Source organism: Musca domestica, unplaced genomic scaffold (genome assembly GCF_030504385.1).
Source record: "Musca domestica strain aabys unplaced genomic scaffold, Musca_domestica.polishedcontigs.V.1.1 10, whole genome shotgun sequence".
Taxonomy (NCBI): domain Eukaryota; kingdom Metazoa; phylum Arthropoda; class Insecta; order Diptera; family Muscidae; genus Musca; species Musca domestica.
This window is the reverse complement of record NW_026712115.1, coordinates 14,846,920-14,869,575: the sequence shown is the minus strand read 5'-3', so window position 1 is coordinate 14,869,575 and position 22,656 is coordinate 14,846,920. Positions and strand designations below refer to the sequence as shown.

Sequence of the window (22,656 nt, the reverse complement as noted above, 5' to 3'; positions counted from 1 at the left end):
ATGTGAATAAAAAAACTTTTTGTGTGATTTTTTCAATTTGACATACTATATTGAAGTGAACATTTTTTATTATTTTGAATTCTGAATGAATAATATTAAAAATGAAATGAGTGACTTACGTACATACTACTTCTTTTATATATGACAATAATCCGTCCAATGAGAACTCAAAAAATGTAATTCATTGGGACTGCAATCAGTGAAATACCGAATATAAAGGGTGCAAAATGGTAGAGCGAATTGAACATTTAGTTTCAAGTTGAACGTAGCCTAGAGTAGGTTGAATATTCATCCTCAAAATAATGTGGTAAAAATTTGAACATTACAATACAGATTTAAGCTTAGTCAATCGTTGGAAAAGACTCAAAGTTATTTCGCAATATTTTTGTAACAGATGGAAGTTAGAATATCTTCATGAACTTCACAGAAGAACTAAGTGGAAATATGAAAAAGAGAACATCAAAGGAGGAGATTTAGTTGTCGTAAAAGATGATAGATTGGCTCCGCATGAATGGAAGTTAGGTCGTATCGAAAAAACGTATCCAGGCAGTGATCAAAATACCAGGGTTGTAGACATACGGACGGCAAGTGGCAACATTAGCAGACCCATAACAAAAATTGTCAAATTGTTTTCCGACTGACTAGTCGAATTCTCACTCAAAAAAGAATTTAGTACTCGCCTTAATTTCTTTTCAGATATGGCCGCTTACTTGCCTAACCAGGACTGCCGTCTGGACGATCGCAACCGTAGCCCAGACTCACCTGCCCGTCCAACAGCAAGAAGCGCCAATAGACCCATACGGCCAATCCATCGTCCCAGTGCACATCCCCTGAAAGACGTCAGCGAAGCCGATCCGTCGCCAGACCCCGCCAACGCCATGAGAGACCAAGTTATTGGCAATATTCGTCAAGCATCGTCAACAGCCAAAACTGGTTTGGTGTGACGATGCAATTTGGACAATAGTTAGTTCTCAACAACTTCTAATCGCGACCGCAAAGAAAAAAAAGCAAAATTAATAACTTTTACAAAAAAAAAGCAGAAACATCAAGAAGTGAATATTTAAAATACAAAAATAACATTACAACACAAGAAGGTGAAAGAAATGTACAAATAAATTATTAAACTGTAAAATTTACGTGCTTTAAAACTTAAAATCTACTGTGATATAACTTAGAAACTAGTGAATTTAAAACTAAGTAAATTTATATAACCTATATAAAACTTATGAACTAGTGAAAACTTAAAATGAATTACAAAATCTAAAACCTAATGTTACATATAATTGCACTATCCACAAGAAAAAATCTAAAGAATAATAAATAAAAACACAAAATAAAAAAAAAAAAAACAAAAATATATATTTCTTATAAATTAAAAAGGATTAAAAGGCCATTCCTTTATGATATGTCGCAAAATATGCCATGCGAAGACTTCAAGCTGCTTATCTAACCACTCCATCAGCTCAGCTAAACTTAGCTGCTTTATACCCTCCACCACAGTATGAAGGGTATATTAAGTTTGTCAATCCGTTTGTAACATCCACAAAGTATATATTCTTGATCAGCTCAAAATTCTATAACGATTTAACGATGTCCGTCCGCCTGTCCTTCTGTCCCTCTATCCGTCTGTCTCTCTGTGGTAATCACTCTAACCTCCGAACGAAATGAAGTTGGTTGATAAAATTTTACTCAAATGTATTTTATGTCTGCAGGACTTTTGGTATTGAAACATTTTGGTATGACGGCAAATCCCGATATTCGATATTTTGCTGATTTTAGCGAAATTATTGACCGGAATTGTTTCAAATTTGGTACAGTATTTTTTGCATACCTGCACAATCAAAAATTGCACGACATCTTGTGCAGCAATGCCCAAAATGCAGGTAGCTTCATTGCACTTATCTGCACAATGAAGCAGGTATCTTTAATTTTACTTATGTGCACAAAAAGTGCAAGTATCTTTAATTTTCTATTCGTATGTATTTGAGCATCAGTGGTGTTTTATACAGCATAACCATCTTTTAGTGTGGGAGAGGAAGCGAGAATATGTTTTTAATGCATGCTCTTTTCTTGTGTTGTTATTGTTTTTGCGAATACAAAAACAAAAACGAAGTGGTAGTTTTTAGTGTCTTTTTTCAGTTTGCAAAAAAATTTTCTTGTGCAGATAAATACAACTTTTGTGACCAAATTAAAAAAAATTACCAAAATTTCGAGGCAGGAATGTCCAATGTGCAGCTATCGACTGGGCACTTAAATACAATTCAAATAAAGGGATTCAGAAAAAAATGGCATAACAAAAGTTTTTTGGTCTGCAAAGGCCAATGCGCAGCTAATGTTGATGCAGGTAAATAGAAACCACTGTATTTAAAGTTCGTAGTGGATACTACAGCATATGACAGAAAATTGTCTGTGTCACGTCTTCGTATAGCCCTCACATAACTGTTCCTCCCGATATTCGGTGTTTTGACGATTTAAGCCACATTTTCAACGGATTTCTGTACAATTTGGGATTTGTACTAATAATGAGTTGCACAGCCGATGTCGAAACATTGTCCATATTGCCTTTAAATATAACGTTTGATAATTCTAGTCACATTTACCTACGTATAATTTTTCAAATTTGCTATTTAGGCCTCGTAATAGCATACAATTTTTTATATAGGTTCCCGTTTTGGTATGACCCCCATATAACGGGTCCTACCACTTTATTGCCATTGACAAATTCACCACTAAAAGTCTAACATGTCCCTATAATTTTGAGCGGATTACACCCACGCCAGCTTCATGATGTAGGCTTTTAATTGTATTAGCCATGACTCAATTAGAAATGTTGTGCACCTTCAAAGCAACTAGTAACTCATCTTATTGTGTCAAATGGACATTGGTTTGGTTTAAACGAACAAGTGGTTCGGTTTATTCTAATTTTTTTTTTTAATTTTTAAATAGCTAAACATAAATGCAAAGTTAGGGTTATTCCACAAAATAGAGTACAAGATAGGAGGACAATATTGTTTTATCTCAAAATTACACAGTTTGTTGTCCTAAATATCGAAAATATGCGTTTTTTTCAAACGCACAGTGTCTCATATACGAAGTGTACATTTTCGTAATTTACTTATTCAAAGAGCACGGCGTTTCCAATTCAGTTCAGTTTAAGGAAAAATTGCATCATTTTCTTTTTCATTTTACCGCGAGAACATAAGTACTAACTCCTTTGATACATTTTCGTTGGTGTGTTGACTTTTTTATTTTTTAGATCTTCGTCGTTTTATCTCATAGTAGTTGTTTTTGTTAGAGGTCTATTTACAATAGCCTCTTTACCAACATAACTGCTCGTTCTTACTAACACACGTTCGTGCTACATACAGTTTATTGGGGTTACAAACTGTTACCTTCGGTTTCAACTGTGCTCCGTACTTGGAAATGGATTACCAATTCGAAAGACATTCTTGCAGATCTTCCCAATGATCATCTGTGTCATGAAAACTTCTTAGATTTCAAAGATCATGGTACAGATAAAACCTTGGAAATATGGTGAGATGCGAGTTCTGACTCCTTTTTCTTTGCTACAACACCATTTCCCTCCACATGTTCCTACACAAAAAGGAAGATTTTCTCTCAGATCTCCAAACTATTCGATTCTGTGATCATTTGAGCATCCGATAGAAACGGGTAGCGAAAGTCTGTTCGTGTTTATTTTTCATACATCAATGCATAGAATGGTTGCCGGCTCATCCTAATACGAAGTGGAGAACTGCAGAAAAGAATATTGAGGAGAACACACTGTTCGCTAATCATGACGAATAAGTTCCATAAGTTCCACCACACCCTTTTGCATGTAAGCCACAAGCTCCGAGATCAACTACTGCCAAGAAGTTCCTCGTCCCGTTCTGAATTGCGGTCAGTATCTCCGTAGCCGTCGTTTTCAAAGGCAGCACCTTATCGCTCTACTGAACCAAACAGGTCCTCCGTTACGTCCCAAGGATCCCTTACTGCCTTGATCCAGAAGAATAGGGTGATATTGTTGCCCACAGCCTTGGTTGGGATCGATGTGAAGGTGGTCGCACGATGTTTTGGATGCCTTTAGTACGAACTAAGTGCCTTCCTTTTATCTATAAATATATATTAAAAGAAGGTTCTGTTAGTTAGTACGCTTATAACTTAAGAACCGCTGCACTGATTTTAACGATTCAAAATCGGAATTGTCTCCTGTCCGAAAACGATACAATCCAAAAAAATCGCGTAAAAATGTGATATATTAACATTTTCATTTTGACTTTTAAAATGTACAATAGTAAGGTTTTATTTTGCATGATTTTTTCCATTTTGACTTATATTTTTCTTATGTATATTTGTACTGTTTTTTATACCCTCCACCATACATAGTATGGAGGGTATATTAAGTTTGTCATTCCATTTGTAACCCATCGAAATAATCATTTTAGACCCAACAAAGACGATTTAGACCTGTTCGTCCATCTGTTGTAATCACGCTACAGGCTAAACGAATAAAGATAGAAAGCTAAAATTTTGCCCAGATCTCTCTTGTGTCTGCAGGCAGGTCAGGTTCACAGATGGGCTATATCGGTCTACGATATCGTATAGCCCCATATAACGGTATCCACCGATATTCGGGATTTTGATGATTTTAGCCATATTTTTAAACGGAATTATATTAAATTCTATACAAGGAGTTATTTGTGAGTAATTTATCCCTAGACATAGATTTGTATATATAGATCCACAATATCGTTTATTTCCCCATATATCGGCACCTTCCGAGATTTTAACAGAATTTTTAATGGACTTTATTTTTAGTTTTTGAAAATGTCCTAATTCGTTGCATATGGTGGAGGGTATTCAAAGTTCGACCCGGCCGAACTTACTGCTTTTTTACTTGTTATATTTTATTTTTGAATTCGAATATTAGCGATACCCCCGATATTCGGCAATAGGTCCACGATATCGTATATCCCCCATATAACGGTACCCCCGATATTCGGTATTTTGATGATTTTAGCCGCATTTTTCGACGGAATTGTCTAAAATTTTACACAAGAGGTTCCTTGTGAGCACTTTACCCCCTGAAAGGGAATTGTCTATATAGGTCCATGATATCGTATATCCCCCATATAATGGTATCCACCGATATTCGGGATTTTAATGATTTTAGCCACATTTTTAAACGGAATTGTATTAACTTCTATACAAAGAGTTATGTGTGAGTAATTTATCCATAGAAATAGATTTCCGAGATGTTAACAGAATTTTTAATGGACTTTATTTTTAGTTTTTGAAAATGTCCTAATTCGTTGCAAATGGTGGAGGGTATTCAAAGTTCGGCTCGGCCGAACTTACTGCTTTTTTACTTGTTATATTTTATTTTTGAATTCGAATATTAATACCAATTTATTTAATTGACTTGATTTATTGAGAACTGAAATTGAAGGCGAGTTACATGGAAGTGTAGTACCGAATTATGTGGTGGCGAAAAGGAATAGATGATATCGAAATAATTTAACGCGGTCACACCAAATGTAAAAGATAATTACATTTTCAAAATCGCTAAAAAATCACGAAAAAGAGATCTCATTGCAAAAATTCTAAAATCAGGAAAAAATCGAAAAAAATGTTCAATGGAGTCGAATTTTAAAATAATAGCACATTCTATTGACAAACATTATAAGGACCTTTAAACTTCTGCTGTAAAAATTCATAGAACAAGGTGAAGATTGTTTTCTTTCTTTAATTGTTTTTCTTTGGTTTTTTGTCAATTTTATATAATGTACGATTAAATTTTAAATGATTTTTTTTCAATTTGGCTTATCATATAAAATTCAATCGATCTTTTGTAAACAAAATAGAGAATTATTTTCACAATGTAAACGAAAGTTATGTTAGGTACTACGCTTATAACTAAAGAACGGCTTGACGGATTTTGACATTTCATACAACGTTGGAATGGTATCCTGGCAAAAAAAATCGCAGTAAAATATGCCATTCAAAATGTGAATAAAAAAAACTTTTTGTGTGATTTTTTCAATTTGACATACTATATTGAAGTCAACATTTTTTATTATTTTGAATTCTGAATGAATAATATTAAAAATGAAATGAGAACTCAAAAACTTTAATTCATTACGACTGCAATCAGTGAAATACCGAATATAAAGGGTGCAAAGTGGTAGAGCGAATTGAACATTTAGTCAAAAAAGGATTTATATCCTTCCAGAAATTCTTCCTAAACATTCAAGATACCTTCAATCGCTTTTGAAAGTCATGATATATGACCCTAAGTCATTTGAGCAAAGGTTAGTAATTTGAGAAGAAACCATCCTCGCAAAAAATGATCACGTTTTGGTACAACCATCATATAATTTAACCAATTTTCGGGGTTTTGGACATTTTTTTTTTTTTTCATTTTTAGGCCTTTATTTGTCATCTTTGTTTCTAAGATGTAGAAAACCTCTTCTCATGAAATTTAAAATTTTCGGAGTATGGTGTATCTTGGTCTTGACCACATTCATCAATTGATTTGGCTAAAAAATTGTAGTTAGGCTACTCTGAATCATTTTACAGATAATTGTCCTTATAGGCATTTATTTGAATATAGTTCCTACATTAGTGTACCTCCAACCCCCAAAAGAATATTGGATGGGAACGTAGATTTGGCAGGTACGTGGCTTGACATAAACTCCGAAATGTCAAACGCTTTCAAGCGGAAACTGAGGCAGAAACATGAACAAAATTAAGAATATTAATGTCTTTGATCGTCAGTGAATTATACCATGATGAAAAATATGAACTTCCAACGCACAATTTAAATGACAAAAATAAATTAATGCCATTCTTACTGTAATGGGTGTAGAAGAATTATGAGGTGGACAAAACTAAATACCACACGGCACGGTATTCTAAACGTTGTAAATACAAATCCCAAATTACAGCTAATTTGAATGGAAAATGCTGCTAAGCTCTTTACAATACCAAAAATTGAGCTTAGTTTCCACATGGGACTATTATAGAGGTTCTATGTCATATAGATTTTTAACACTCAATTAAAGCCTATGGCTGAAAAAAAAAAGATCGGCCTATTCCAAATATCTATCCAAATATACACACGGCACGGTATTCTAACCGTTGTAAATACAAATCCCAAATTACAGCTAATTTGAATGGAAAATGCTGCTAAGCTCTTTACAATACCAAAAATTGAGCTTAGTTTCCACATGGGACTATTATAGATGTTCTATGTCATATAGATTTTTAACACTCAATTAAAGCCTATGGCTGAAAAAAAAGATCGGCCTATTCCAAATATCTAAAACAGACGGTGGGTGATTATTATAATATTTGCCATGAATGTTTATTTCTATTTAGAAATTACTATGGATTTATTTTATTTATAAAAAAATTTTGCCACTTACATAATTCAGATCTGTGTTCTATTAGACTTAATATGCATTAAAAACTAAAAGTACGGGCCGGCCGGACCGGGTCAGCTAGTTTATTTTATTAGCTTTTCTCCATGAATTTCATCAATAAATAAAGTAACATATGTACTATTGTTTTTCTCTCCCGCAAAGTCACAAACTATACCTTTTTTCAGCAGTATCTAGTGGATATGGATTGAGCGCTTACACCTTCCAGAGAGATTGACGTTGAAGTGGTCTATCCCGTGCAGCCAGTACTGTCACAATTCTATTATACATATGTTTGCTATATTATTTTTATATAAACCAGGGGGAGTGCAAGTTATATTATTATTTCTATTTCTTTAGTTGCAGTTACTGCAAGCGGGCCGGTAATGTTACCGCCAAGGTTATTTGTGCTGGTCACTCTATTTACAACTTCCAATTTGTATTTAATTTCTTCCAAATTTGCAACTCTCTCTTGGTACTAAATGCAACGTTCTCTCTTTTTTCCTTTTTTTACTCTTAAAAAACATTATATTTTTTCTAAAACACCGAGTGAAAAATCTTTCAAGACTGCGAAAGATTGTCCAGCATCACAACAAAACTTACCATCCCAGCAATTTCAAAAAATCCAAGAGAATTTGGCATTTTCACTTTATTTTGTTGCAAGAGCAACTTCCATTGATGCAATCCCAAAAAAATAAAACTGAAGACCAAATTATAATTATATTAATGTATTATTAAATGAAACTGCTACGTTGCTTAGCTGGACTGGCTGATGGCTGAGTAGCATATTGGATGACCCATATTATATCGTTGGTTGGTTGGTTGGCATATATCATATTACCATCTGGCTAGTAACGCTCGTGGAGCGAGTTTTAGTGGGAATGAATGGCTCGTGGACCACGTCAGCGATTTTTAGGGGAAATAAATTTTTTTTGGAAATACTTTTTAGAGGCGTGGACTTCGTTAGCATTTATTGTATGTCGCTGACTCCTCCCTCCTTAAATGTCTGCGTCCCATAGACTTTCCGACAGGTGCTTGGAATTGCATTTGTGGAGATTCAGTTTTTTGATCTGCTGGTACCAGAGCCATCCAATACATAGCAGTATGGTGCACATAAATGCGAGGTTCAGCTTTGTATCCAATCGTCTTTATCGATGAATATTACTGGTACTGACTTCATGAATTGGATATCCAGTAGTAGGTCAGCATGAGTGATGTTGACAAGAACAGGGGGTAGAAAGGTATTCTTACTAATCTGTCATACATTCAGTTTTCATTTATTTTTTATGATACTTTTTTGTGTGTGTTTTTGTACTTATTTCTTTCATATTCTACACATAGAAAGCAATTATCAATATTTTAATAGATGAGCAAGCAATGGTCTCTCTACAATCAGTATAAATTGCTGCTGTCGAGATTTTAAAGAATTAGTATATCATTTATTCATTAATCGTTTTCTCATTATATATGTATTTTTGCCTTTATATAATCTTTTTTGTATTTATTAATCTTCAGGGTAATTATCTGCTTTCTAGTGGATGAACAAACAATAGTCCCTTAAGCCATGGACCAAGTACGATCACCAAAATCGGCATAAATTACTACTGCAGAGATTTTCCTGATTTTATATCATTTATTCTCTTTGTATATGCGATTTTTGCTTTCATATAATCTTTCATTTGTTTCTTTTTTATATGTTTTTATTTCTATACCATTTATTAGCACCTTTTTGAAACGCAAGTCGATTTGTTTACCTTTGACAATAGTCGCTCTAGTGATTAGTTGGTTATAAACGGAAAACCTTTGGCATAGACAAGATATATAAAAAGTGTGATTCATTTGTGTAGACAGAAGATGTTCCGTATTCAATGGCCTCTATTATGTTTCCATATGATGTTTCCGATTTCAGCATTATTGGGTAGGTTTGTGTTGACGATGCCACTTTTTACCAGTTGACATGCTCTTACAAGTTAATTTACCACAAATATTTCGTTTATATTGTTTAGTTCGAAAAACCATTCATCGAATTGTTAAGCCTCTCTATCATTTCGTTAAACTTTTCAACTGCTTGATCTGATTTCTGTTGAAGGTCTAGAATTTTTTTATATTATTCATCATTATTAGTCACAATATCGCCTTGGCTTCTGAGAATAGCATCCCAATCCGACGCGTCCGGATTCCCATCCAGCCGTTTCCAACCTGTCCCAATCCAATTAATTGACCGTGCTTGTCTTCTGTTTCCATGGGTCAGTTCACCTAGCCGTTAACGTATCTTCTGAAGATGGTATAAAATGAAGCCTCTATTGTTGCTTGGTGAAATTTGCCGCTCAACCAAATACGATATATTAGTTGTTACTTCCACGTATTGTTCTAGTTTGATCACGTGTATCAGGCGGAAGTTTCCCTCAAGTATCCACCCGTTTACAACTTTTAGCGACACTAAAGATGAATGATACTGGAATATTTGAACCGCAGTCGCCAGCGATAGCACGTTAAGAACCCAGTAGGAGTAGTTTAATGGACATGTTTGGCAGCATAGTTTCTGAAAAGATCGTTAATATATGTAACTAAGGTATAAATCACGTGCATCAATATATTTGTATTATTTTTCTTAAATTTAGATACGGATATAGGTATTCTTACTAATCTGTCATACATTCAGTTTTCATTTATTTTTTATGATACTTTTATGTGTGTGTTATTTTTTGTATTTATTTCTTTCGTATTCTACACATACAGAGCAATTATCAACATTTTAATAGATGGACAAGTAATGGTCACTCTACAATCAGTATAAATTGCTACTGTCGAGATTTTAAGGAATTAGTATATCTTATTGTTCACGGATAAATGAACATGTTTTTATAATAAAAGAGAATAACGGGGCTACCTAGTGTAAATGAGAGGGATTTGTTAAACAGGGAACTTCTTAATACAGTCCACATTAAATATGATAAGAACATGTGGCGAGCAGACCTTCGAGTTAGAAATAAATAATATAGAATTTTCAATTGCTGCATGTGTTATGGTGGAGTTAGATAGTGGGATGTAATCTTTACTCAAACTGATAAGCAAGTGCAGCATGTTTGCTTCCCACATGTGAGATAGCTATGCGTGTTTATGACCTCTCCCTAGGGTTTATGGTAGCATGGTGCATAGGCATGTGTACAGTTGGTATCTCTCTCTCTCTCTCTCTCTCTCTCTCATTTACACTTAACGATAATTTAGGTTAAGTCATATTATCATAACTAGTTCTTAAGAAATATTTTTAATAAATAAATTTAGTGTCTTACAAACGCTCATGTGGTAAAGACTTTGCGTCTTTTAATTTGGTCCTTCGAGCCGGATCGGTAGAGTATAAATACTGAAGAATTTGCCTTAACATCGAGGAAATTCAGGTTAAATTTGGTCTTCAAGAGTGGAAAATCGAGCTAAAACTGCAGCTGGAATTGTTCCCATACAGAAGAAATTTATAAGTCAAACAAAAGGATGCTGAGTCAGAAGGAGACTTCAGCACAGAAGACTGTGGTGGCGGTGCACACCGAGGGTGCTTCATATTTGAAGTCTTCCGACAGAAGGGGTGAGGAATATCCCCAGGAGGACGAATCGGTAAAATGACCGCCAATGATGAAAATAAAGGAAGAGGCTGCCACTCTTCTCGAAATTATAGAAACAAAGAGTTCATTAAAGACGGAAAAAGCCATAGAAGGCGTATTTTTACTTCGCTAAAAAAAAACTTATGGACGCGGCAAGATACTTAATATTGTATCCATGCGTTCGTAGGCGGTATTTAGAGACGCTTCTAAAGAAGTCCAAACTAGTCGCTGCTATCAGAGCAAGTTAGCCGAATGCGACAGCGAGGCTGTATTCGGAAGATGTTAAGGCCATCCTTAAAGTCACACGGGCTCTTAATGTGAAGACCAAAGAGAAAGTCCTTGGCTTGAAGAAACAAGTGGTCTACATAACATCCAAATTGGACAACGAGCCAAAGGGGCGCGAAGCAGCGGTAGCCGAAATGAGAAAAGTGGAAGGTGATATTAAGGAAATGGAGGTTGCCTTGATTTCACAGAAAAATTAAAAGGAAGATGCCCTTAAACTTGTCTCGAATTTTTAAGGAGGAAGTCGAAAATTCTGTGTGTGTTGCCGAGGATACTAAGGGCAAATTACTAGCGGCTAAGCTGGAAGCAGAACTCAAGGACAAGTCTTTGAAGGCGGTAATAAGACAACTTAGTGATGAGTTGTCTTGTGCAAAAAGAGAACGACTTGCAGCTGAAACCGGACTTGACGAATTGGCTGCAAATCTAAAAGCTGGAGAAGAGAAAGATAGAAGGATACTTCTGCTGGAGGCTGATATATTGCAACTTAAAGAAGATTTGCTCATATCGCAGAAAGCATCCAAAACATCCAAAATCGAGGCTGATGAATTGGCTGCAAAATTAGTGGTCAATATCAACGAAGATATGATGGTTGAAGAGGTTTATATGGAAGACCTAATTGCCGAAAAAGAATCAACTTTGAAAAAGGTAGATGAGCAGCTCGCTGGAAAACTGGAAACAGGGAGATTGGAAGAAGTCGAAGATAAGCTGTTTGCCAGCGAGATGAAGACTAAGAAGAAAAGCAATCTGCGTCGCTGGAATAATAAGATGGCGCTGCCAAAGAAGGATGAGAACTTGGGTCACAGAAAGAAAACAACACAAAAAATGGACTCAGCCTGGAAATGTAAGCCAACAGAGAGACCGAATGGAAAGATGGAGGAGTTACCTGGGTGCTATCACATAGAAATCATATGTTATTTCACAATCTTCATGCTTATGCTTCATATTTGTAATTTTTATACTTTAATGTATTTTTGGCCCTGCCAAGAATGTTCACAGATAAGTAAACATGTTTTTATAATAAAAGAGAATAGCGGGCCTACCTAGTGTTAATGAGAGGGATTTAGTTAAACAGGGATCTTCTTAATACAATCCACATTAAGTATGATAAGAACATGTGGCGAGCAGACCTTTGAGTTAGAAATAAATAATATAGAATTTTCAATTGCTGCATGTGTTATGGTGGAGTTAGATTACGGGATGTAATCTTTATTCAAACCAGCGAACGAAAACAAACGAAACGATTAACGTACCGCTCACAAGAAGTCACAAACTTTTAAAATTTTTTCAATCGTTTTGTACTTCATACAAAAAAAAACCACAAACCTTTCAATGCCAGAAATACACAAACAGTACGTTTGCTTTAATGTACTATGGACATGAGTTGCCAATCTGTTCTGTTTGCGAACAAATCGCCAGGAAACGTTTCCGAACGTTTGCTGAGCGTAGTTATGCCTGGTGTATTTAGAGTTGTCATTCTAAGTAATATTTTTATACCCTCCACCATACTATGGATGGTATATTAATTTTGTAATTCCGTTTGTAACTCCTCGAAATACTCATGTCAGACCCAACAAAGTATATATATTCTTGTCCATGTCCGTCTGTCTGTTGTAATCACGGTTAAGTCGTAAATGTGTCATGTAGGTCCATGTAGGTTAAGTTCGTAAATGGGTCATGTAGGTCCTAGTTATCATTTAGCCCCCATATAACGGTATTCGGTATTTTGATTATTTTAGCGACATTATTCACCGGAATTGTTTCAAATTTGGCATTTGAAGTTCGTAATGGATACTACAGCTTAAGACAGAAAATTATCTGTGCAGGTTCACGTCTTCGTGTAGCCCCCATATAACGGAACCCCCTGATATTCGGTATTTTGATGATTTTTGCGACATTGTTTACCGGAATCGTTTCAAATTTGGTATTTGAGGTTCGTAATGGATACTACATCCTAAGTCAAAAAAATGAGCCATGTAGGTCCACGTCTTCGTATAGCCCCCATATAACGTTACCCCCCCCCCCCCCCCAATTTCGGTATTTTAATGATTTTAGCTACATTATAAACAGATTTTTCTTCACGTTTCGCATTTAAATATTGTAATAACTTATGGCAAAATTTGCCTATGCAGGTCCACGTCGTCGTATAAGCATTAAGTATTTTTAAGATCTTAACAGAATTTTTAACGTATTCACTGACAGCTTTTTTACTTGTTATATATTTTTCCGTTGTATGCTAGACATAATTATAAGTTTTTCTCTTAGTGAAAGGTTGAAGTATTTTTATACGTTCTCCATATTCTATTTTAAGCAAATTATTTTTTTTTTCTTGCTACATTATTCAGACCAAACAAAACTATGTTGCCTATATATTTTTGCACAACACTGGCAACACTGAGTATATTCAAAAAATGTAAATTTAAATTAAAAATTTGTTTGTTTGTTAAACTTTTTTAACTACAATAAAAACATTGTACAAAACATTATTTAAAAATTTACATATTTTTAAAGTATTATTATAGAATTTTTGAATTTTCAATGTTCATATTAAATTGTTCACATTCGTTTACACCAATAAATCTACCTATATTTATCTACGATGATAATTAGCAGTTGAACATTTGTAAGACCATGCCGCGACTTTGTAAGACCATGCCGCGTCCAAAAAATGATATAACACTAGAAATCTTTGATTTCGACGATCAAAGTAAACAATTTATGAGCAGAAACGGAGACTGCCATAAAACATTATGCGGACATGAAGGTAATTTAGGAAGACACTTAAAAACTGCACACCCTAATATTTATCAAAACTACATACAAATGGAAAATGAACAGTCAGTGCATTAAAAATTTCATGCATGATTGATAAGAATAGTGTGGAAAATGCTATAGTGGAGTTGTTTACTAAAAATGTCAGACCACTTCGTATGACAGAAGACCGGCCATTTAAGATTTTATATATTTTTCAGGAAATTATTGTACAGCTACATATTTTTCTAAATCCGAATTTTCTAATTCAACCTCTTGTGCCGAACCAAGTAATACTGAAGATGCGCTTGAAGCTTACCTTAAAACCTGTGATAGACCTTCCTGCAGTGAGCCACTCATAAAAATATTGAACGTGACCTATGAAAACAGCCCAGATTTGCAATAAATGGAAATATTATAGACTACTGGACAACAGAAAACAATACCTTAACAACAATTGCATTCATTTTTTATCGAATCCATGTACACAAGTAAGCGTGGAGAGATTGTTTTCGTCTAACACCAACAAATTTGGAGCATATTTTATTAACAAAAGTAAATGGAGCATTTGAATATGAAGGCAAATTATTTTTTTTAACCATTTTTATAATACTATTTTATTAAAACTTAATTCTTAATATTACTTTCTATAATATTTGTAATGAGTTAATATACAAGCAAACGTTTGCAATGTGTACTTGTATTGTTCTGTTTTCAACGTTGCATCATCAAGCAGAGTACATTTCAGTTTTGTTTTTGTTTCCACTCACATACACAAACAGTACAAAACTGAAAACAAGTGCCGTTAGCTGAGTATTGGTTATGTTTCGTTTCGTACTTCGGGAAAATTGCAAACGTTTGCAATAGTTTATTTTCGTACGCTGATTCAAACTGATAAGCAAGTGCAGCATGTTTGCTTGCCATATTTGAGATAGCTATGCGTGTTTAAGACCCCCCACTAAGGTTTATGGTGGCATGGTGTATAGGCATGTGTACAGTTGGTATCTATCTCTCTCTCATTTACACTTAAGGATAATTTAGGTTAAGTCATATTATCATAACTAGTTCTTAAAAAATATTTTTAATAAACAAATTTATAAACGCTCAAACAGAAAAGACGTTCCGTCTTTTAATTATTGATCCCGGTTTACACATTTATTCATTCATTGTTTTCTCATTATATATGTAATTTTTGCCTTCATATAATCGTTTTTGTATTTATTAATCTTCAGGGTAATTATCTGCTTTCTAATGGAGGAACAAATAATAGTCTCTTAAGCCATGGACCAAGTTCGATCACTAAAATCAGTATAAATTACTACTGCAGAAATTTTCCTGATTTTTTATCATTTATTCTCTTTGTATCTGCAATTTTTGCTTTCATATAATCTTTCCTTTGTTTCATTTTATATGTTTTTATATATAGATATAAAAATTTCAGAGTAATTATCAACTTTAAAGTATATGAGCAACCAATGGTCTCTTAAGCCATGGATTAAGTTTTCGCTAATTAATCAGTATAAATTACTACTGGCGAGGTTTCTGTATAGATATGTAGTTTCGGTAACTGATTTTTTTCTTGAACTTTCCATGGCAACTTCGTATTGGTCCCGTTTAGTCGAGAGCAGGCATGCCTCCCCAAACCTACTGGAGTACGATTTATCCATCCCACCCACAGGAATGCTCTTGTTGACGACAATTATCCTTAACTATTCCTTTTTATTTAGTCTCTGTTTCATCATTTTTATACCCTCCACCATACTATGGAGGGTATATTAACTTTGTCATTCCGTTTGTAACTCCTCGAAATACTCATGTCGGACCCAACAAAGTGTATATATTCTTGATCAGCGTAAAATTCTAACCTGATTTAGCGACGTCCGTCTGTCTTTTGTAATCACGCTATCTTTCGAACGAATTGAGATAGAAGGCTAAAATTTTGCACACATTTTTATTTTTCCAGTAGGCAGGCTAAGTTCGTAAATGGGTCATAAAGGTCCATATTTTCATATAGCCCACATTTAGTGGTACCTCCCGATATTCGGTATTTCGATAATTTTAGCGACATTATTCACCGGAATTGTTTCAAATTTGGTATTTGAAGTTCGAAATGGATACTACAACCTAAGACAAAAAATTATTTGTGCAGGTCCACGTCTTCGCATAGCCCCCATTTTAACGGTACCGCCTGATTTTCGGTATTTTGCTGATTTCAGCAACATTATTCACCGCCATCGTTTTAAATTTTGTACTGGAAGATACCAATGGGCATCAACATTATTCACCGGAATCGTTTCCAAATTTGGTAATTGAATTTCGAAATGGATACAACAGCCTCAGACAGAAAATTATCTGTGCAGGTCCACGTCTTCGTCCCCCATATAACGGTACCCCCCTTAATCGGTATTTCGATGATTTTAGCGACATTATTCACCGGCATTGTCTCAATTTTGGTATTTGAAGTTCGTAGTGAGAACTACAGTCTGTGACAGAAAATTGTCTATTCAGGTCCAGTTCTTCGTATAGGGCCCATATATAAGTACCTCCCTATATTTGGTATTTTGACGAGTATAAGTGCAAAACCCACCAAAATTGTTTGAGATTTCGTATTTGAAGTTCGAAATGGGTATTACAGCCTAAGACAGAAAATTGTCTATGCTGGGCCAGGTCTTCGCACATCTCCGATATAACGGTACCTCCCTATATACGATATTTCGATGATTTTAGCTACATTATTCACCTTTTTTTTGTTTATTCCCGCGGCCTTTTCTTTGTTTTTGAATGTATAGTATTATTGTACCTATCAACGCAGATCTGAACTAATGCCTTAACTGACGGGTCCGGGTATTCGACTTTTATACATCTATGAATTTCTACTAGAGTAAAGTGTAGTCTTTCGACCTGTCCATTGACTTCATTTCGTTGAGTAGGCGTAAGGAATAACTGAATTCCTAAGGATTTTATAAAGGTTTCTACTAATGGACTCAGGAAGGTACGTTCATTGTCAGTGACCAGGATTTTAAATGCTGTAAAATAATGTAGGATTTTAACTATTTTTTATTAACTTCGTTGATTTATCAGTCTTAAAAATATAGCTTTTATAATGTCATTTCCTCAACAAACACAATAAATTGGCGACGAGGATGAAGCAGAAAATCAAAGGTGCAAACCCCAGAATTAAATAAAGCTGTACCGTCAAACCAATTACAAAAACCACATTATGTTTGAAATGGATAAATTATTGCAAACAATTGCCACCATGAAAAATGCTCTGCAACAACAAAAGACTCAACAACCGAATATATCTAGAATTAATGTAATGGCTAACTTCGAGCATTTTAATCCAGAAACGGAATTATTCGAAAAGAAGACCGTTACCAGCTAAATTGTGCAACATTTGCAAACATATTTCTGTACAAAGAAAAATATACTGGTGGAACAACACAAATTTTTAAATAAAAATCAGAATGAAGACCAAAGTATTTCTGATTTTGTTGCTGTGTTACAGAAGAGAAGCGGGATATAAGTTTGTGTGTAGTTGTCATAAATCAGTGTCAGACGTATTTTGCAGAGCACAATTTATACGTCGAATACGGAATGATTCCATTCGCGTGAAATTGCTTCAAAACCCAGATCAAATTTTTGTGGAAATCTGTGAGAAGGCCAAAACGTTGGAAGCGACAAAAAAAAAACAAAGAGCACAAAACTCATCCAAAAGTGAGATACATAAAATAAAACAACAATCCACTAAAAGCAAGAAAATAATCGATATCAAAAAAGTAATCGATATACGTCATCTCAAGTCACTATCGACATCTGGCACTTGAGGGGTTGTGTTTGCGGTGTGGCCGAAGTAATAACAGATCGAATGGATGCAAAACAAACAAAACAAGTAAAAAAGCTGTAAGTTCGGCCGGGCCGAACTTTTATTACCCTCCACCATTTGGTACAAATTTGGCAATTTCCAAAAAAAAAATAAATAAATAAATAAAATAAAAAAAAAATCCTTCAAAAATTCTGTTAAAATCTTAAAAATACCGAATGTCTATACGACGACGTATACCTGCATAGGCAACTTTTGTCATAAGTTATTACAACATTTAAATGCGAAACTTGAAGAAAAATTTGTTTATAATGTAGCTAAAATCATCAAAATACCGAATATAGGGGGTACCGTTATATGGGGGCTATACGAAGGCGTGGACCTGCACAGACAATTTTCAGGCATGGGCTGAAGTATCCATTACGAACTTCACATGCGAAATTTGAAACAATCCCGGTAAATGATGTCGCTAAAATCATCAAAATACCGAATATCGGGGGGTACGGTATATGGGGGCTATACGAAGACGTGGACCTACATGGCCCATTTTCTGTTTTCTGCTGCAGTATCTGTTACGAACTTCAAATACCAAATTTGGAACGGTTCCGTTAAATAATGTCGCTAATATCATCAAAATACCGAATATCGGGGGGTACCGTTGTATGGGGGCTATACGAAGACGTGGACCTACACAGATAATTTTCTGTCTTAGGCTATAGTATCCATTACGAACTTCAAATGCCAAATTTGAAACAATTCCGGTGAATAATGTCGCTAAAATCATCAAAATACCGAATATCGAGAGGTACCGTTATATGGGGGCTATGTGAAAACTTGGACCTACATGACCTACGAACTTAACCTGCCTACTGGCAAAATAAACATGTGTGCAAATATTTAGCCTTCTATCTCAATTTGTTCGAAAGATAGCGTGATTACAACAGACAGACAGACAGACAGACACACAGACAGACAGACGGACATGGCTAAATCGTCTTAGAATTTTACGCTGATCAAGAATATATATACTTTGTTGGGTCTGACGTGAGTATTTCGAGGAGTTACAAACGGAATGACAAAATTAATATACCCTCCATAGTATGGTGGAGGGTATAATAAAGTGTTAATTTTGTAAAAAATTGGCAATGTTAAACAAGTGTGCATAAAGTTAAGAATGGAACAAAACTCATATATCACAATTGAAACTGATTCATCTAACTACAGCGATAGTTATGACAGTGAGAATGGCGGAATACATCAAATTGCCGAAATCTACAACAAGAGGGAAATTCCCCCGCAGAAATTATATATAACTGTTTTTAGGACGTGTCTGGATTAGACACCTTAAACTTGATTTAAACGAAGTGGACCGGCATCGCTGACAGGTAAATGGAGTCAGCTATTCGCATGTAAAATCAATATCAGAAATAACAGAGAAATATTCAGAGGTTTTTTAACAAAAAGTCGGGTGCATCCCAAATTTAATATGTTGCAGGAAAGTGCAAAGCCAGCATTTATAAAAGAAAGGCAAGTACCATTTGCATGGCGTGAGAAAGTAGTAGTTGATTATAAGGTTTGTGACAATCCACAATTGGAGTCAGCCCATTATCCAATAAAACGAATTGATGAAATATCCAACACGTTAAAGAATTCAAAATATTTTTGTAAGCTGGACATCTAAAAGCATATTTACACGTAACTGTGGACGAAGAAAGCAGTATTATCCAAACATAATCTACACACAGGGGTACGTATTAAAGGGCTGCAAATGTGACAATTTTCTCTGTTTATGCCATGGAGAGAAAACGCTCGTCATGTTGTGTCCTGTTTGATCAAACGCATAACAGTACGTGACATCCAACCAAATGCTCGATGTCTCGTCATTTCGGTCACACTCAAACCCATCGTCATAACATGTAATGACCTATAAAAGGAAATGTTGAATAGTGTGTCATACTAAAATGTTCTATCAAAAAAACAACAACAATTATGAAACAATTGCCAACGAAAAAGACACACACGTGATGAAGGCAAAGGGCAATCGCTACCTGCTTTTCCGATATGTGAAAAAATAAATTTTTTGTAATAAAGAATTTCTTGACGAATACTAAAATATTAAAGGTACCTCTAATTGGTCCACACAAAATTTTCACATTTCGTGGTTATTGACGAAACAATCTAAAATGTTATTCCTTATTAAAAAACAATAATCCCCTGAAAAATTTTCTGTCCACAAACTTTAATTTAAAAAAAAAACACTTTATGTAGGTAGAAAATAAGCAAACAATATTTACCTCTTTTTTATGACCAACATTTTATGATAATCACCAATAAATTGGGATTGTTCAGTATATATTTCATTTTTTCTATTCATTTGTTGATGTCTATGCACATTTTGTTATTGAATTCAATTTTATATTTACGCGGTGTTTGTTACTTCAAAATTACAGCACACACAAAAACACCCCTCACCGTCGAAAGTAACACACACACTCTCTCAATTTAAGCACACGTACACAAATGACACACAATTTGACGATGACACGGTTCGATGTCATCGTTGACACCCTCCGTTTATGGAGAACACCATGCAAATATTCGAGTCAGCCATGCCACGATCGAACCTTAGACAATGACACACATGAATCAAAATGGGGGATGTTGTGGGTTGTCATTGCCTATCAAATACAGGCCTTTAGTACGTATCGTATGAACCGATTGTCATTTGGCATCAAGACAGCTTCGAGCGAGTTTAATCGTATAATAGATCAAATGCTACAAGGTTTTGAAGGGACTACATCTTATTTTGATGACATCTTTGTAAACGGCCCAAATAAATTTGTGTGTGAAACAGACTTGTGGAATATTTAGAACGATTGCAGAAATATCATCTACATGTCAATAAGGAGAAATGTGAGTATTTCACATTTCGATATCTAATTCGATATCTAATTGCCCTTTAAATTAGAAGCTATGTCTAAACTTCCACGTCCTGCTACTGTAGATGATGTCAGAAGGTTTTTAGAAATGGTCACATATTATTCACGTTTCATTCCCAACATGACAACCCTAACATATCCTCTGAGAATTTTACTTGAGGAAGGAAAAGCATTTTCATGGTCAAAGCAATGTGAGGAAGCATTTATCAAATCAAAACAAGAAATATTAAATGACCGAATTTTAGTTCCGTATAATGAATCGTTGCCTTTAACTGTCACATCTGGTACAAGTCCAACAGGTATTGCTGCCGTACTTTCTCATGTCATCGACGATTTTGAAAGGCCGATTCCGTTGATATCTAGAGCATTGACAAAAGCGGAACAAAATTATAGCCAATAAGATAGGGAAGATCTCGCAATTATTTTTGCAGTTGATAAACTGTTTATGTATTTGCATGGCAGAGAATTTATACTAGTGACTGATAATCGACCCATATCAAGTATTTTTCATCAAAATACTGAAACACCCTCAATGTCCAAACTGTGCAATGGTACGCAACAGCCCCCAAATGTAGAAATTCATCCGCGGGATGATCCTGTCAAAATTTTTAAAAGAGTGTATATCGATTATGCAGGACCATTTCAAAGCATCTAATTCCTTGTGTTACTCGATACAAAGTCCAAATGGCCAAAATTAATGGTATGTAAACAAGCTCCAACATCAGATAGTACAATAAATTTGCTACAAAATATATTTGCGACATACGGACTTCCTCAAATTATTGTGTCTGATAATGCAACAATATTCCAAAGTACCATATTCAAAATATTTTGTAAAAATAATGGCATTATCCAAAAGTTTATAGCTCCGGGATACCCAGCTAGCAACGGTCTCGCAGAAAGTCATATTCAAACTTTGAGGAAGAAACTTAAAGCGATGGAAAATGAAAAAGCACCATTACGCCTGAAAGTACAATAAATTGTTATATTATATAGGGAAACACCCCTTTCTAATGTCCAAAGCCCCGCAAATGCGTATCTAGGTCGCGATTTACGTATCAAAATTGATAAAATTCGACCTGTAAAAATGGTAAATCCTATGACTAAATCAAAATTCCGAAGTCCTTGCGTCGGTGAAAGGGTGCAAGTGCGTTGGTACGATAAGGGAGAACCAACATGGAAATTTTGAAACGTTTCGGAAATCGATTTTGGAACGATGTTGTGGACTGACAGTGACTTGAGATTTTGTATTGGTGGTGACCTGCTGATTTGGTTCTGCGGTTGATTCCAATGCATAATAATTTCCTCCATAACTAGTTTCTTTAAGTTGGAACTTCTTTTAAGACATCAGGTGGATTCTGATTGTAGACTTTCGATTAATTTAATTGGTTTATGTGCCGTTTAAGAATGTAGTTGCTATCCAACTTAATTTTATAATATAGGTTCCCGGTCTCCTGTTGTCATACCCGATGAGGTCGGCGATCGTATTTACACCGATTGCATGTATCGCAAGCAGCAACATATTAAAAAATACTCGACAACATCCGCGGGAAATAGAATTGTTCCATAATTTGTTCTTTGTTCTCTCTATAGTTACGATGTGCTCTTTTATGCTCTGCTTCAATTTTCTGTAATTGTTGTTCTTTACACGTAATATCCGTTACCAATTTTTGAGTAATCTTAATTTTGAATCCAGAAAAAATATTAATATAAATTTATACCATTTATAATATTAGTTGGAGTCAGATGATTCTTGATCTGGTAGCTCTTGTTGAGAGTACTTCATATTGACCTTCCGAGGCTCTTCAAGTTTCATGTGTGTCGTTTTCTGTTGCACTTTGTATCCT

At 34.9% G+C, this 22,656-nt stretch overlaps 1 protein-coding gene across 1 annotated transcript; it reads left to right on the top strand.

Annotated features, from left to right (window-relative positions):
* Positions 1–10,910: 10,910 nt before the first annotated feature.
* LOC101894304 (myosin-11-like) lies at positions 10,911–22,379 on the top strand. Its single transcript, XM_005175159.1, has 3 exons — positions 10,911–11,030; positions 11,537–12,140; positions 22,252–22,379. The coding sequence occupies exons 1-3, from the start codon at positions 10,911–10,913 to the stop codon at positions 22,377–22,379; spliced, it is 852 nt and encodes a 283-aa protein (XP_005175216.1).
* Positions 22,380–22,656: the final 277 nt, after the last annotated feature.

Bases quoted from the DNA above. Each gene is read 5' to 3' on its own strand.
- LOC101894304 (XM_005175159.1), top strand. From the start codon at position 10,911: ATGCTGAGTCAGAAGGAGACTTCAGCACAGAAGACTGTGGTGGCGGTG. The intron at 11,031-11,536 runs GTAAAATGACCG...CGAATTTTTAAG, and splicing joins ATCCCCAGGAGGACGAATCG to GAGGAAGTCGAAAATTCTGT. The intron at 12,141-22,251 runs GTAAGCCAACAG...TTTATAATATAG, and splicing joins AATGGACTCAGCCTGGAAAT to GTTCCCGGTCTCCTGTTGTC.